The sequence below is a fragment of the Oncorhynchus clarkii genome, chromosome 14 (genome assembly GCF_045791955.1).
Source record: "Oncorhynchus clarkii lewisi isolate Uvic-CL-2024 chromosome 14, UVic_Ocla_1.0, whole genome shotgun sequence".
Lineage (NCBI taxonomy): Eukaryota > Metazoa > Chordata > Actinopteri > Salmoniformes > Salmonidae > Oncorhynchus > Oncorhynchus clarkii.
Window position 1 is genome coordinate 26,664,564 of NC_092160.1, and position 16,740 is coordinate 26,681,303.

General features: G+C 42.4%; 1 protein-coding gene across 2 annotated transcripts in view; it reads right to left on the reverse strand.

Moving 5' to 3' along the window:
* Positions 1–12,794, reverse strand: part of LOC139366468 (mono-ADP ribosylhydrolase 1) — a 169,595-nt gene extending 156,801 nt beyond the window's left edge. Inside the window, exons 1-3 of one of the 2 annotated variants that reach the window (XM_071103972.1) lie at positions 11,754–12,794; positions 11,336–11,446; positions 10,876–10,986 (exon numbers count right to left, since the gene is read on the reverse strand). In XM_071103972.1, the coding sequence (XP_070960073.1) occupies positions 10,876–10,986; positions 11,336–11,446; positions 11,754–12,228 (697 nt within the window). In that variant the 5' untranslated portion in view covers positions 12,229–12,794. The remainder of the gene's footprint in view (positions 1–10,875; positions 10,987–11,335; positions 11,447–11,753) is intronic. The other variant, XM_071103973.1, reaches the window with a different exon arrangement.
* Positions 12,795–16,740: the final 3,946 nt, after the last annotated feature.

The following is a 16,740-nucleotide window of genomic DNA, read 5'->3' on the forward strand; positions in this document are numbered from 1 at the left end:
TAGAATTTCCCATGGGAGTTTCATCCTCATCTCTGAAGAGGGTTTGCTAGCGCTTAGAATGTGCAAGACAAGTCGAGCATGCCGAGGGGGTTAAACGGGGGTGAGAGCATCGATCCCAATATTACCCATGTCGGTTGTGGCAACATTGGTTATGGTTTTGTTGTACTCGAGTCCCGATTTTCATGACTTGTGACTCAACTTGGATTCGACCATTAGTAACTCAGACTTGGACTCGCCTTCTCAACCTTTGGTAACTCGGACTCGCCCTTCTGTGACTTGCATTTGCACTTGGACTGGATAGGCTAATTTGATAAGCAGACTATTAGCAGCACTGGGTGGGCAGAGAAGCAAGGGTTCTGTTCTCTAGCAGTGGGAAGGATGCACCACACCCAGCACACGCAGCCTACATCAGCTGGTGAGCTGCGGGGGAGCATGCGATGATTGTGGGCAGAGAGGCAGGGAGGCTCCGCATCCGATCACAGGCAACACATCATGCAAGCAAACCTCTTGCTTCCCCTTAACTATTAGTCACCAGCCTACTATTTAGCTTTGCCTGGTTAAGAAACACAAACTGCTTAACGAAATTGAAAAACAATACTAGTACTGAGTTTAATGCAGTGTTTTTTCCGCATAGAAGTGTGTATATATATATATATATATATATATATATATATATATATATATATATATATATATATATATATATATATATATATATATATAAAAACACTCAGCAAAAAAAAAATGTCCTCTCACTGTCAACTATAAACTGTGTTTACTTTCAGCAAACTTGTGTAAATATTTGTATTTACATAAGATTCAACAACAGACATAAACTGAACAAGTTCCACAGACATGTGACTAACAGAAATGGAATAATGTGTCCCTGAACAAAGGGGGGGGGGGGGGGGGGGGGTCTAAAGTAACAGTCAGTATCTGGTGTAGCCACCAGCTGCATTATGTACTGCAGTGCATCTGCACCTCATGGACTGCACCAGATTTGCCAGTTCTTGCTGTGAGATGTTACCACATTCTTCGACCAAGGCACCTGCAAGTTCTCGGACATTCCTGGGGGGAATGGCCCAACCCCTCACTCTCCGATCCAACAGGTCCCAGACGTGCTCAGTGGGATTGAGATCGGGGCTCTTCACTGGCCATGGCAGAACACTGACATTCCTGTCCTGCAGGAAATCAGGCACAGAACGAACAGTATGGCTGGTGGCATTGTCATGCTGGAGGGTCATGTCAGGATTAGCCTGCAGGAAGGGTACCACATGAGGGAGGAGGATGTCTTCCCTGTAACGCACAGCGTTGAGATTGCCTGCAATGACAACAAGCTCAGTCCGATGATGCTGTGACACACCGCCCCAGACCATGACGGACCCTCCACCTCCAAATTGATCCCGCTCCAGAGTACAGGCCTCGGTGTAACGCTCATTCCTTCAACGATAAACGCAAATCCGACCATCACCCCTGGTGAGACAAAACCACGACTCGTCAGTGAAGAGCACTTTTTGCCAGTCCTGTCTGGTCGGTGGGTTTGTGCCCATAGGCGACCTTGTTGCCGGTGATGTCTGGTGAGGACCTGCCTTACAACAGGCCTACAAGCCCTCAGTCCAACATCTCTCAGCCTATTTTTTCAAAATTGTATTTTACCTTTATTTAACCAGGTAGACCAGTTGAGAACAAGTTCTCATTTAGAACTGCGACCTGGCCAAGATAAAGCAAAGCAGTGCGAGACAAACAACACAGAGTTACACATGGACTAAACAAACATAGTCAATAACACAATAGAAAAATGGAGTAAGGAGGTAAGGCAATAAATAGACCATAGTAGCGAAGTAATTACAATTTAACAAATTAACACAGGAGTGATAGATGAGCAGATGGATGTGCAAGTAGAGATTCTGGTGTGCAAAAGAGGAAAAAGTAAATAAAAACAATATGGGGATGAGGTAGGTAGATTGGATGGGCTCTGTACAGCTGCAGCGATTGGTTAGCTGCTCAGATAGCTGATGTTTGAAGTTAGTGAGGGAGATATAAAACTCTCCAACTTCAGCGATTTTTGTCCAAACAGTAAAAAATGTAATTAAAATAAAACATCACAATTATTTTGGGGGATGGTAAAACATTTTCAGTGTAAACTTGGACGACTATAACCAGATATAAAGTAGGTTGAAAAGAGAATGGACCTAGTGCTGTGGCGGTCATGACATTTTGTCAGCCTGTGATTGTCAAGCAAATAACTGAAGGTCTCATGGCAATTGACTGTTAATTAACAAACACATTTAGCATCTCCATGCTTCCAGGCATACTGTAGCCTACAAGCCACTGATGCAGACCTTTGGAACAGCTACATTTTAAAAGTCTAATAAATCCATGTAATATAGCCTACACCTTCACAATAAATCCATGTAATATAGCCTACACCTTCACAATAAATCCATGTAATATAGCCTACACCTTCACAATAAATCCATGTAATATAGCCTACACCATCACAATAAATCCATGTAATATAGCCTACACCTTCACAATAAATCCATGTAATATAGCCTACACCTTCACAATAAATCCATGTAATATAGCCTACACCTTCACAATAAATCCATGTAATATAGCCTACACCATCACAATAAATCCATGTAATATAGCCTACACCTTCACAATAAATCCATGTAATATAGCCTAAACCTTCACAATAAATCCATGATTTATTTTAGACAGGTCTAAAGAAACATGATATGAAGAACATGTAGTCTGTTTCAGAAGAACAGAATAACATACTCTGAGTTGTCATTATGTTAGGTCCTGATGTGGCTATGGCATATGGCTGTGGGCTACACTAGTTCATTTAGCAGACAAGATTTGCTTAGAATTCCGTGGCATTATTTTTTATAGTATGAAGAATACAATTGAACAAAGTTGAATAAAATAGAAAGGATATTTTCTACAAATGATTTCTGAGGGAATGTGCACATGCAGCTGTTCTGTGTTGAGCGGTTAACAAAGAAACAGGTCCTCCGATATGCTTCATTAAAAACTATTTCTGTAACTCTAGTTGTGATACAAAACATTGGGCTATATGTTTTGATTTGTAATACATTCTAAGGCTGCATGATGCAACTAATGATGATTTGAAAAAAGTTGCATGAAATAATGCATGAGCTCTGCTTTGTTTCATGCACAGGCTGCACACACTAAATCAGTTTCTCATTCACCAAGTACTTGATAATATTCTCACCAGGCCTCAAAATTCCTGGCGGCATACCCCTTGTGTGGCCGTAATGCTCCCTAAAAAAATCCATGTCTTTTGCGGACAAAGTGGCCGTTGTGCTGAATATAATAATTATAATTACCTTCTCCCAGTTGCCATGCTCCGAAGCACCTCTCACTCACATGGCTCTCTCAGATATCTCAATTCTTATTAGCCAACGCCCATCACGTGATCGGTTCCTTCTCACAGGCATCTCAGCATCTCTTCACTTGTAGCTAAGAAGTAAGCTACAAGTGAAGACTAACACATCGGGGACGCAACTGTGCTAGTTCCTCTTATCCAATTCCGAGACGCATATTGAAGATGTTAGAAGAACTGTCCTCATTTACTTTGTGTCAGCCAACAAGATGAGTAGGCCTAACGAACAGCAAAATCACTAGCTTATGTCAATCTACTATCCCCCACAGTACAAAAGTTGAACTATTCTATTGGTCAACTTGTCCCTCTGTGCAAGAAATGCATATTCCAAACATACTCTGGGACAGTTGTGGGGTGCGATAGATCCCAAATTATTACAACCACTAGCATCAAAAAATCTCTTAAAAGCAATGAGGCTGATGCAACAGATCAGAACGTTTAGCTTAAAATGTTGATCAACTATTAGGCTATTTCTTCACATTATAAGCACAGCAACGCACATACGGCAGCAGGTTATAAGTGTGAATGTTCCAAAATGCAAATAGCGGGAAAACACTGTTTTCAAAAGTGACCGCTAATGTGATTGTGCATGTAATACTTTAAGATAAAGGAGTATTTTAATGGTGAATGTATCTTCCCCAAACTTGAAACTCAGGTGCCGCTTATGTGTGCCAGTTAGGCTACACTGGTTGATAAGCGGATTAATGTGCTTCATTTTAAGAAGCTATTTGGCCACTTTAGTTGTGATACAAACCGTATCAAACATATAGGCCTATGTGCTGGGCTATATGAGGTGTGTGATACAAACCTTATCAAAACATATAGGCCTATGTGCTGGGCTATATGAGGTGTGCGACTAGGATTTGAAAAAGTCGCAAGAAAAAGGCATGCGCTGTTTCTTGCCTCATTCACAAGTGGTAATACATCACACACAAGTGGTAATACATCACACACAAGTGGTAATACATCACACACAAGTGGTAATACATCACACACAAGTGGTAATACATCACTCACAAGTGGTAATACATCACTCACAAGTGATAATACATCACTCACAAGTGATAATACATCACTCACAAGTGATAATACATCACACACAAGTGGTAATACATCACACACAAGTGGTAATACATCACACACAAGTGGTAATACATCACACACAAGTGGTAATACATCACTCACAAGTGATAATACATCACTCACAAGTGATAATACATCACACACAAGTGGTAATACATCACTCACAAGTGGTAATACATCACACACAAGTGGTAATACATCACACACAAGTGGTAATACATCACACACAAGTGGTAATACATCACACACAAGTGGTAATACATCACACACAAGTGGTAATACATCACTCACAAGTGATAATACATCACTCACAAGTGATAATACATCACTCACAAGTGGTAGGCTAATATTGTCACCCATCAGACTAGTCTTGATTTAATATTGTCTTTACATATACTAAATATTATGGGTGAAATTAGTTTGATTTTGAAAGAACCATTATCATGCACCTGTCTCAGAAGGGGGCAGGGGGAAAAAAATACATGTAATCTCTTAAATAGCGAATGGAGGATGCTTTTCCCGTGGTTTATTTTCATGTCAGCCAGGAAGGCTATACTCCTGTTGTAAAGCAAAGCAATGTGTTTAATATGAGGAAAGTTGAGAAATATAGTAGGCCTAGCCTTCAGAAAGCTGATGGGAACCTCCTCTTTCTAATAGAGGCCATCACTCTGCTCTCACACAATTACACAGTGGGTGCGGAGAGGCCTACAAGCCAGAGTGTCTCGCACCCACTGTGAAATTTGGTGGAGGATTGGTTTTTCCAGCAGGACAATACTCCATGCCACACAACCAGGTCAATCATAGTGTGGATGGAGGACCACCAGATCAAGACCCTGTCATGGCCAGCCCAATCTCCAGACCTGAACCCCATTGAAAACCTCGAATGGGATCAAGAGGAAGATGGATGGTCACAAGCCATCAAAAAAAGCCGAGCTGGGGCCTACCGGGTGGCGCAGTGGTCTAGTGCACTGCATCGCAGTGCTAGCTGTGCCACCAGAGACTCTGGGTTTGAGCCCAGGCTCTGTCGCAGCCGGGAGGTATATGGGGCGACGCACAATTGGCCTAGCGTCGTCCGGGATAGGGAGGGTTTGGCCAGTAGGGATATCCTTGTCTCATCCCGCACTAGCAACTCCTGTGGCGGGCCGGGCGCAGTGCACGCTAACCAGGTCGCCAGGTGCACAGTGTTTCCTCTGACACATTGGTGCGGCTGGCTTCCGGGTTGGATGACCGCTGTGTTAAGAAGGGATTAGTTAGGGTTTTTCATGAGCGAGTGGCGATATAGTGCAGTAGGGTCCAGCTGCGACATCATCTCTGTGTCTCTATGTTCTCACCTACTGATATGTCATCTCTCAGGAAAAGTGGGGGTGTGGAAAGGAATGGGCGTTTCAGAAGGAACCATATAAAGGAGAAGTAGGCGTTTCGAAAGGAGTCAACACTAGCAGCGCTGGAATTACATAACTACTAGAACCGCCATGAATTCATATTTCAATTATTATTTCAAATATTCAATAACAAATAATACATTGTAAAATTAACATTAACTAGCATTTACATTTAGGAAAAACAACTGACACTTTGTCATCTCTGCAGAGCATGACTAACATCCGATAACTCAAACGAAGTCTTGAGTGGCACCTTTCGAAACCCCCACTTCTCCTTATATGGCACCTTTCGAAACCCCCACTTCTCCTTATATGGTTCCTTTCAAAACCCCCACTTCTCCTTATATGGTTCCTTTCAAAACGTCCACTTTTCCTGAGGGATGCACTGCACTGAGAGGTGTCACAGCTGGACCCCTCATATATTGCCATCTGGTGGCGACTAAAAACAATTGCATAATAACACCTAGTATAAATTGAGGGACTCCTGACATGACTCGGCCATGAACTTCAGCCATAGGGACTCATGACTCGAACTCGAGCACAGCGGACTTGGTAGTTGACTCAGACTCGAGGTTTAGTGACTACAACCCTGGTTTTCAGTGACACTATACCACGTTGAATGCTTGGTCACCACTACCGGTGTGTACAGTCAACCTAGCTCTAATGACAGAAGCCCTAATTAAGGTAAAACTTTATTGAACGTTGATGAACATACTTAGGCCTAATCAAGGTAAAACTTTATTGAACTCTATTGGCCTAATTAAAGGTATAGGCCCAGCTCAGTTGAACAGACAACAAAGCACACAGCCTTGATGAACGCAGCTTGAGGAGCACTGTGCTGATGAGCAGGCCGACTCCTCTCTGAAATTCCCACATTGCACTGGGCCAATCAGGCTAATGAGGCTCTCACTTCATCCATTCGAGCTAAAGTGGCGATTGATTGGGTGGGGGGGGGGCTATGAATGGGTGATCTGCAAACTCATTCACTTTTTTTTCCTCCACCATTTTGTTTACCAGTCATTAAGGCTGGACTCTGGGGGCTTCTGTTAACTCGTCAATGTCAAACATGTAAATGAAATATAAATCAGAACGTTGTAAATTATTCTGGGATAATATGTCTGTCCGTTTTGGAGCGCTTCAGCATTGCAGTGGTTGCTGATGGTGGTCCGACCGGAATATGTGTGTGTGTGTGTGTGTGTGTGTGTGTGAGAGAGAGCATGTGGGTCAACAGACAAACTTCCTAACTACAGTGCAGATATACTTGGCCTACAGTACAGTATCCACAGTTAGAGATACACTAACTAAAACTGACAGAAATAGCCTGAAGTCACTGCAGAAACTACAACAGAGTTCCAGTAGAGACAGCAGTCAGTCATAACACCTACAGTCAGAGATTTAGGCCAGCCAGTAGAGACAGCAGTCAGTCATAACACCTAGTCAGAGATTTAGGCCAGCCAGTAAAGACAGCAGTCAGTCATAACACCTAGTCAGAGATTTAGGCCAGCCAGTAGAGACAGCAGTCAGTCAGAACACCTACAGTCAGAGATTTAGGCCAGTCAGTAGAGACAGCAGTCAGTCATAACACCTAGTCAGAGATTTAGGCCAGCCAGTAGAGACAGCAGTCAGTCATAACACCTAGTCAGAGATTTAGGCCAGCCAGTAGAGACAGCAGTCAATCATAACACCTACAGTCAGAGATTTAGGCCAGCCAGTAGAGACAGCAGTCAGTGGTTAAAACAGTAGCCCTAAGTACAGTGTAGATCAGTATGGAGGTAGTGTACCTGTGGGGCCTGTACTGTAGATTACCTCCCGTCACTGAGAGGGAAGCAGTGGAAATCACTAACTCCCTGTGGCCATTGGGGCCAGCCACCTGTCAGTGCTGCGTGTGTCCGTGCGTGCGTGTGGCCAGTCAATGCGGCTGTGTTATCTCTAGACTAGTGGGTTTAGACGTTGAGGTTGAAACACAGCTGCTCTGCTCTTGTCTCTCTGTTAGTCTGTGGGGGCTTGACCTGAACCGACGGGATTGCCGCTTATCTTGTATCTGAGCTACTGCTGCAACAGTGACAGTGAGGGTTCCCCACGGCAACCAGGGGCCTCTTATCTCTAACACCCCCTAAGAGGCTGGGGACCTGGGAATATAATCAGAACGTTTAGCCCCTGCCCATACCTTGCTGTCTGACAGCAGGAGGTTAAGCCCTTACAGTAGAAACTAGTCTAAATTGATCTGTGGGTTTAATTGAAATAAATGCAATCGAATGCAGATAAAACAACAGAACTAAAAACTTGTTGACTTGAAGAACTTTACAAGAGTGTAGAGTCACACACCCACACACATTTACCTCATCACTCAAATGACAATTCACATTTCATTGCGTAATCCATCTTAATCAAATAGCCCATCAGACACAATATATTCTCCTCTCAATCGCTTTCTCTCTCTGCTGAGGCTGGATGGAGTGATTGAGGGGTGTAAAGAGAAGGATGTTCTACCCTGCAACCCGCCCTCCTCCCCATCTCTAAGACAGCTCTTAAGTGCTTGTGGGTTTTTATGTTTGCAGTGTTTTATAGGAGAATGCAGGAGCCAGCAGCAATAAAATGGTGAAGGGGTGGGTGGGGGGGGGTTACTGTAAATCCAATCTTTATTGAGAATGACACAAACGACATCAACAGTCCTCCCTTATCGGCTCGCCCTCCCTACTGATCGATCAGCAGCCGTGAGTGAAGTGATGCGAATGCGTGGCAATGGGTGTGTGCAGTTCTTCACCTATCATTATTGTAGTAGGGAAGGCCCCCCCCCACCAAACTCCATGTCACCACAGCGGTTGCCATAGTGACAGAGATACTCACGAGAGGTCCCCTTGATCCCTCTCCCTGTTACTCCTATCGTACTCTAGCTTTGTCCAAAACCCTACCCTATTCTTTATAAACTGCACTACTTAGGGAATAGGGTGCCATTTGGTTTCAGATGCATCCTCAGTCAGCCCTTCTCGTTCCCTCACCTTGCTCTGCCTGTCCCTTCTAGGGGTTGTTTATAGCTCTGTTTCTCTTGTTATTCAGTGGCACTTTGCATATTGAGAGTGGGACTCTATAAAAAGCCTTGTAAAACATACAGGCTGCTGGCTCTGATTTTGGAGCCAACATGATGTTAATGAGAGATGAGTTATTCACACAGCACCACATAGGCGGGCGGCCATGTTGTTTTATGACAGTTAACACTAAATGACCCAATGAAGAAACATACTTTTCTATGCAAAACCTGATCATCAAGTAGCTCTTTTGATGTTGGACTGTACACAGTAATGCCAAACACAGTACTAATTAAAGTCTTGCTATGATCAAAGAAACTTCAGACTGATATGGTATGATACACTTGCCTTTACTGCCATCTGCAGGTGGAAAATTACGCTACACCCAAATGGCATTGCGCAACCAGTGTATTGTATCATATTAACCTTTTTCTAAAGCACACATAATAAAGACATTAATATGATTCTGATTAGTTAATACTATAGTTTTTTCTTTTTTAAACAAAGAGGCCCTGCAGACAGCCAACAGGGCAGTATTTCAACGGAAACTGAGAAGACCACAGGTTCAGGGTGGGTAAAGGTCAAAGTTCAAAAACAGAACTGTGACGTGGAGCGTGAAATAAGATACAGTTCACTCAAAAATCTATGATGGGATCAGGATAATGTATCAACCCCAGGACATAGAATTCTGACTCTAACCAAGACAGGCGATCAGTACGATAATACTTCTCATTTCACAGTGATTTGTCCCACTGAGGCCTCAGGACAGCTACACAATTCATGTTATACTATAAGAAATGTCACTTATTATTACTTTAATGTCACTTATTATTACTAGTCATGTTAGGTTATTACTAAATAATGTTATTACTAGTCATGTTAGGTTATTACTAAGTAATGCTGTTATTGCTAGGTAATGCCATTACTAAGTAATGCTATGTTACTACTACTAATGATATTACAAAGTAATGCTATTACTAAGTAATGCTATGTTATTACTAAGTAATGCTATGTTATTACTAAGTAATGCTATGTTATTACTAAGTAATGCTATGTTATTACTAAGTAATGTTATGTTATTACAAGTAATGCTATTACTAAGAAATGTTATTACTAGTCATGTTATGTTATTACTAAGTAATGTTATTACTAAGTAATGCTATGTTATTACTAAGTAATGTTATTACTAAGTAATGCTATGTTATTACTAAGTAATGTTATTACTAAGTAATGTTATTACTAAGTAATGCTATGTTATTACTAAGTAATGTTATTACTAAGTAATGCTATGTTATTACTAAGTAATGTTATTACTAAGTAATGCTATGTTATTACTAAGTAATGTTATTACTAAGTAATGCTATGTTATTACTAAGTAATGTTATTACTAAGTAATGCTATGTTATTACTAAGTAATGTTATTACTAAGTAATGCTATGTTATTACTAAGTAATGCTATGTTATTACTAAGTAATGTTATTACTAAGTAATGCTATGTTATTACTAAGTAATGTTATTACTAAGTAATGCTATGTTATTACTAAGTAATGTGTTGTTATTACTAAGTAATGTGTTGTTATTACTAAGTAATGCTATGTTATTACTAAGTAATGTTATTACTACATGTGATTCTGTTATTTTTAAGTAATGTTATTACTACAAGTTAAAGCTGGAATCCTTAAATGGTGAAACAGCCACGTCCGTTTGCGATATTACAACAAATAATTGACTGTAAACAACCAACACAGCTTTTTGCCCTCTGACATCATTGCATGTGCAATAGAAGAGCACAATAAGTACTGCGATTTATTTACCATGCTGCATGACACTCCTCCGCTCAGCAATAACAACTACAACAGCGGTGGTGGAGGCGGCCAATGGCGTTGTTTCCCCTACTGCAGATTCCATCTTTAAGTTATGTTATTTCTATAATGTTATGTTAATATTAGCTAGGTTACTATTTGATCACCTGCATTGACGATCCCATCAATCTCCAGTTTGGTGATGTCACCGCTGAACAGCGAGATCTTCTTGTCCAGAGCTTCGTTCCTCTTGAATTTGGTCGCCTTGACTGAATCACCTTGGAGACAGATGAACACTGTAATATCAACATGCGTTTACCGTTTATGTTGTCTCTCAAGAATATCTATAGTGGACGCTCAGCGATGCTGCTTTCCAGTGTCTCACAGCTGTAGTCCTGGGGCCCAATAGACCTAATCACCTAGCATTAACTAAATGACAGTGTGTAGTGCTGGGCTGGACCAAACACATGTAAACCTGTGTTGTAGGACCCCAGAACGGGAGTTGAGAAACAACGGATGGTTTAGAGTAAATGGAATGGCATGGAAACCATGCGTTTGATACCATTCCACTGACGCCGCTCCAGCCATTACCACGAACCCATTCTCCCCAATTAAGGTGCCACCAACCTCTGTCCACTGTGAGTGACTTGGCGGTCCACACAGGCACCTCCTCCAGGGACCGGTAGGTAGTTCTGTAGTGCTTCCTTCTCTCCTCCTGACTCATATGGAGCAAGGCAGCTAAGGAAGAGGAGAGGGACAGAGAGTTGATGATTATGATCATTCCACTAATCAATGTGGGTAATGTAGGGACAACATAGTGAAAAGCTGTAATGCACTAATGGCTTGGTTGTAACCTAGTACCACATAAGGCCACCATGAGCCACTTCAAACTTTGAGTTGGCACCTACTTTTTTTCTATTGAAATTTAGGCCACACAGCTTTGACAACTTTACTTTTCACACGCAACAGGTCCTGTTGAGCAACCAAATTCTCAACATGAGCACCTATAGATTCCCACCCAAACTGTGTCTGTCTGCAGACTTACCCTTCACCTCGTTCCAGTCACCTTTGGCTGAGTCAAGGTTTAGCCGCTCCAATCCCGTTGCCATGGCGAGATGGGCACTAAAGTGCAGGGACACGACCGCGGTGGTCACCCCAAGCGCGGCGAGGGCGATCCGATACAACGAACCGTACTTTCCCCCGGAGGGCGAGGCCTTGTTTTGCCCCTGAAACGACTCAAACGACTTCGCGGCAGCTGTAGTTGTTGAAAACTTCTCCACGCGGTTTGCAAAATGAATACCCCCTGGGTTCAGAATGGCCTTGCACTTTGCAGGGCTGGAGTTCGCCGAACTCTGCCCACTTCGCACCAGCGAATAAACCTGGCGATTTGCAACACCAAAAATGTTTCTAAATTTGGAGCACACACCGATATCACTAGTATGAAAGTCACCACTACGACAGCGGGAAAATTGACCTATGGCTCTGATACGCGAAGAGAGAGTTGACATTTGAAATGCCATGCTGCGAGTGTGATCCTGAAATCAATCCGACACAGAACTACTAACGTTACGTCGGTGTCAGGTGTTTTTCGGTTCGGTAGTTAAGTTTCGTTTTCGTTATTTAAAGCGCCTTTATCCAGTTTGAATTTTGGGGAAGAAATACATGGCCATTTTGTTGTAAACAATGACGCATGGATTGTACCAAATGGGAGGGGAGCTATATGACCTATATAGAGTATGACCATAAGGAAAGTATGTATTGTTGTGTTGCTATAAAATACCTTTCAAGTTGAGTATAAACAAATTAATTATTCAACGAATTAACCATCACCGTTCACTCGAATGTCAAGGCTGTGTGTGGAATGTGGATATAACGTATGGTAGGAGTTCAGTGTTTTATTTAATTTATTTTGTGAATTTTTCTCCCCATTTTCGTGAAATCTAATTGGTAATCACAATTTAGTTTTAATCGCAGCAACTCCTCAACGGGCTCGGGAGAGGTGAAGGTCCTCCGAAACACGATCCGCCAAGACGCGCTGCTTTTACACACTGCCCGCTTAGCCCGGAAGCCAGTCGCCCAACGTGTCAGGAGCTCTGTGCTGAGCTGATCGAGTTTACTGTTTCTCTGTCTGTCATTCACCGCCCTCTACTGGCCAACAGCTAGAATTACATCTTACTCTGTAACTTAATTTGTAGCCTAATTACATCTAGTGTATTTGTATTTATTATGGATACCCATTAGCTCCTGCCAAAGCAGCATATACTCTTCCTGGGGACCAGGAAAAAATTAAGGCAGTTTATGCAATTTTAAAAACATTACAATACATTCAGATTTCACAACACACTGTGTGCCCTCAGGCCCCTACTCCACCGCTACCGCATATCTACAGTACTAAATCTGTGTAGTGCGTATGTTATCATTTGTGTGTATGCATGTATCTGTGCCTATGTTTGTGTTGCTTCACAGTCCCCGCTGTTCCATAAGGTGTTTTTTTAAATCTGTTTTTTAAATCTATTATTTTTACTGCTTGCATCTGTTACTTGATGTGGATTAGAGTTCCATGTAGTTATGGCTCTATGTAGTACTGTTAGTCTGTCTATAGTCTGTTCTGGACTTGGGGACTGAGAAGAGACCTCTTGTGGCATGTCTTGTGGGGTGTGCATGGGTGTCTGAGCTGTGCCAGTAGTTTAGACAGCCAGCTCGGCGCATTCAACATGTCCATACCTCTCAAAAATACAAGTAGTGATGATGTCAATCTTTCCTCCACTTTGAGCCAGGAGAGATTGACATGCATATTATTAATATTAGCTCTCTGTGTACATCCAAGGGCCAGCCGTCTTGCCCTGTTCTGAGCCAATTTCAATTTTCCTAAGTCCTTTTTTGTGGCACCTGACCACATGACTGAGGTGTGACAAAACTAGGGCCTGTTGGACCTGCCTTGTTGATAGTGTTGTTAAGAAGGCAGAGCATCGCTTTATTATGGACAGACTTCTCCCCATCTTAGCTACTGCCAGGGTTGCACATTTTGGGGAATATTCAGAGGTGGAAACTTTCTGTGGGAATATATGGGAATTAATGGAAATATATGCAAATTAATATTAACACCATTTAAATGTAGAAGTTTTTTGCATTAGATATATTTACCATATCATATGGAGACAGAAACATAAACCTTTTACCTCATCATAAGTAGACATAATTGCAAATTATTAAATCCTTCCAATCAATTTTTTTTAAACTATTTAGTTACGAATTTAACTTTAATTAAATGAGTTGAATCTTCACATGGGATGATTTCACTGAACAACAAAAGAAAAGCAATATTGAATGATCCTCAATGATCCATCGCATCTCCCAAAAACGTTTGTAACATACATCTGTAAAATAATAGTCTAGCAACTAAAGCTTTGGTTGTCGTCCTCTCAGGCTTCCATGTTTTCTTCCTGGACCTCCTTAATGTCCACCTCATGAACATCAGACTGAGGCCTCATCTTCACTGTCACTTTCCACCTTGTTGAGGATGTCTCATTGTCAGGCTCAAAAAGCCACAAATTTGCCCAGATGGCCACCAATTCTTCAACCCTTGTATTTGTCAGCCTGTTGCGTCGTTTGGTGTGTTTGTTCCCAAACAAGGACCAGTTGCGCTCTGAGGCGGCTGATGTTGGTGGGATTTGGAGGATGATGGATGCAACAGGGGAAAGAGCCTCAGATCCACAAAGTCCCTTCCACCAGGTGGCTGATGAGATATGTTGGCACGACTGCCATATTGCATTTCCATCCCAAAGCCCTTGCTTGGAAGTGTACTTCGCCAGACTGCCAAGAACCTTGCCCTCATCCAGGCCAAGGTGGCGAGACACGGTAGTGATGACACCATAGGCCTTGTTGATCTCAACAATGAAGTGGGCAGGGCAGTACTGATTTCTTCTCTTACATCTGCAAGCAGAGTCTGAACATCAGACAGGTTGGCAATGTCTCCCTCAATCTGTGCAATGGATAGCTTTTTACTATGATTATTTAAATAATTGATCTTTGTTTCATAGTATAGTTTATTTTTATTTAGTTCTGTCACATTATTTCTTCATTTGCAGTATGTTTGCCAATCAGTTGTGCTGCCAGACTTATTTGCCATACCTTTCTCCTCATCCCTCTCAACCATACAATTGTTCAATTCCTCATCAATCCAAGGGGATTTAACAGTTTTTACAGTCATTTTCTTAATGGGTGTATGCTTATTAGTAACTGGAATAAGCAATTTCATAAATGTGTCAAGTGCAGCTTCTGGTTGCTCGTCATTACACACCACAGACCAGCAAGTATCATTTACATCATCAACATATGAATCACTACAAAACTTATTGTATGACCTCTTATACAGTATATTAGGCCCAGCCTTTGTAACTTTGGTTTTCCTAGACATGGCTACTATATTGTGATCACTACATCCTATGGATCTGGATACAGCTTTAAAGCACATATCTGCAGCATTAGTAAAGATGTGATCAATACATGTGGATGATTTCATTCCTGTGCTGTTTGTAACTTCCCTGGTAGGTTGACTGATAACCTGAACCATGTTGCAGGCACTGGTTACAGATTTAAGCTTTTTCTTGAGTGAGCAGCTTGATAAAAGCCAGTAAATTTTTAAATCACCCAGAAAATATACTTCTCTGTTGATATCACATACATTATCAAGCATTTCACACATATTATCCAGATACTGATTGTTAGCACTTGCTGGTCTATAGCAGCTTCCCACAAAAATGGGCTTTAGGTGAGGCAGATGAACCTGTAGCCATATTACTTAAACAGTATTTAACATGAGATCCTCTCTAAGCTTTACAGGAATGTGGTTCTGAATATAGATCGCAACACCGCCCCCATTGGCATTTCTGTCTTTTCGGTAGACGTTATAACCATGTGTTACTAGTGTAACCGATGTGAAATGGCTAGCTAGTTAGCGGTGGTGCGCGCTAATAGCGTTTCAATCGGTGACTTCACTCACTCTGAGACCTGAAGTAGTTGTTCCCCTTGCTCTGCAAGGGCAGCAGCTTTTGTGGAGCGATGGGTAACAATGCTTCTTGGGTGTCAGTTGTCTATGTGTGTAGAGGGTCCCTGGTTCGAGCCCGGGTAGGGGCGAGGGGACGGACTAAAGTTCAACTGTTACAGTACCACTGTATCATCAAAGGTATTATCCAAGTGAATTTCAGAGATAGTCAGAATAGGAATGTCATCTGTTACAAGACTTCATGGACCTTGTTTCTTAGGCTACATATGTTAATATGTGCTATTTTTAGCACTTTTCTGGGTTGCTTGATTGTTTTTAATGCTTTACTGGGAAGCTTATCAGAAGTAGACTTACTCGTGTTATTTATATTGGAGCTGATAGTACAGGGTGAGCTGCACAAAGTGATCGTCCTACTAACACCATAGTGCCCTCCAAGCCCTCCAAGCTCGTCATCAAGCTCGAGACCCTGGGTCTCGACCCCGCCCTGTGCAACTGGGTACTGGACTTCCTGACGGGCCGTCCCCAGGTGGTGAGGGTAGGCAACAACATTTCCACCCCGCTGATCCTCAACACTGGGGCCCCACAAGGGTGCGTTCTGAGCCCTCTCCTGTACTCCCTGTTCACCCACGACTGCGTGGCCACGCACGCCTCCAACTCAATCATCAAGTTTGCGGACGACACAACAGTGGTAGGCTTGATTACCAACAACGACGAGACGGCCTACAGGGAGGAGGTGAGGGCCCTCGGAGTATGGTGTCAGGAAAATAACCTCACACTCAACGTCAACAAAACTAAGGAGATGATTGTGGACTTCAGGAAACAGCAGAGGGAACACCCCCCTATCCACATCGATGGAACAGTAGTGGAGAGGGTAGTAAGTTTTAAGTTCCTCGGCGTACACATCACAGACAAACTGAATTGGTCCACCCACACAGACAGCATTGTGAAGAAGGCGCAGCAGCGCCTCTTCAACCTCAGGAGGCTGAAGAAATTCGGCTTGTCACCTAAAGCACTCACAAACTTCTAC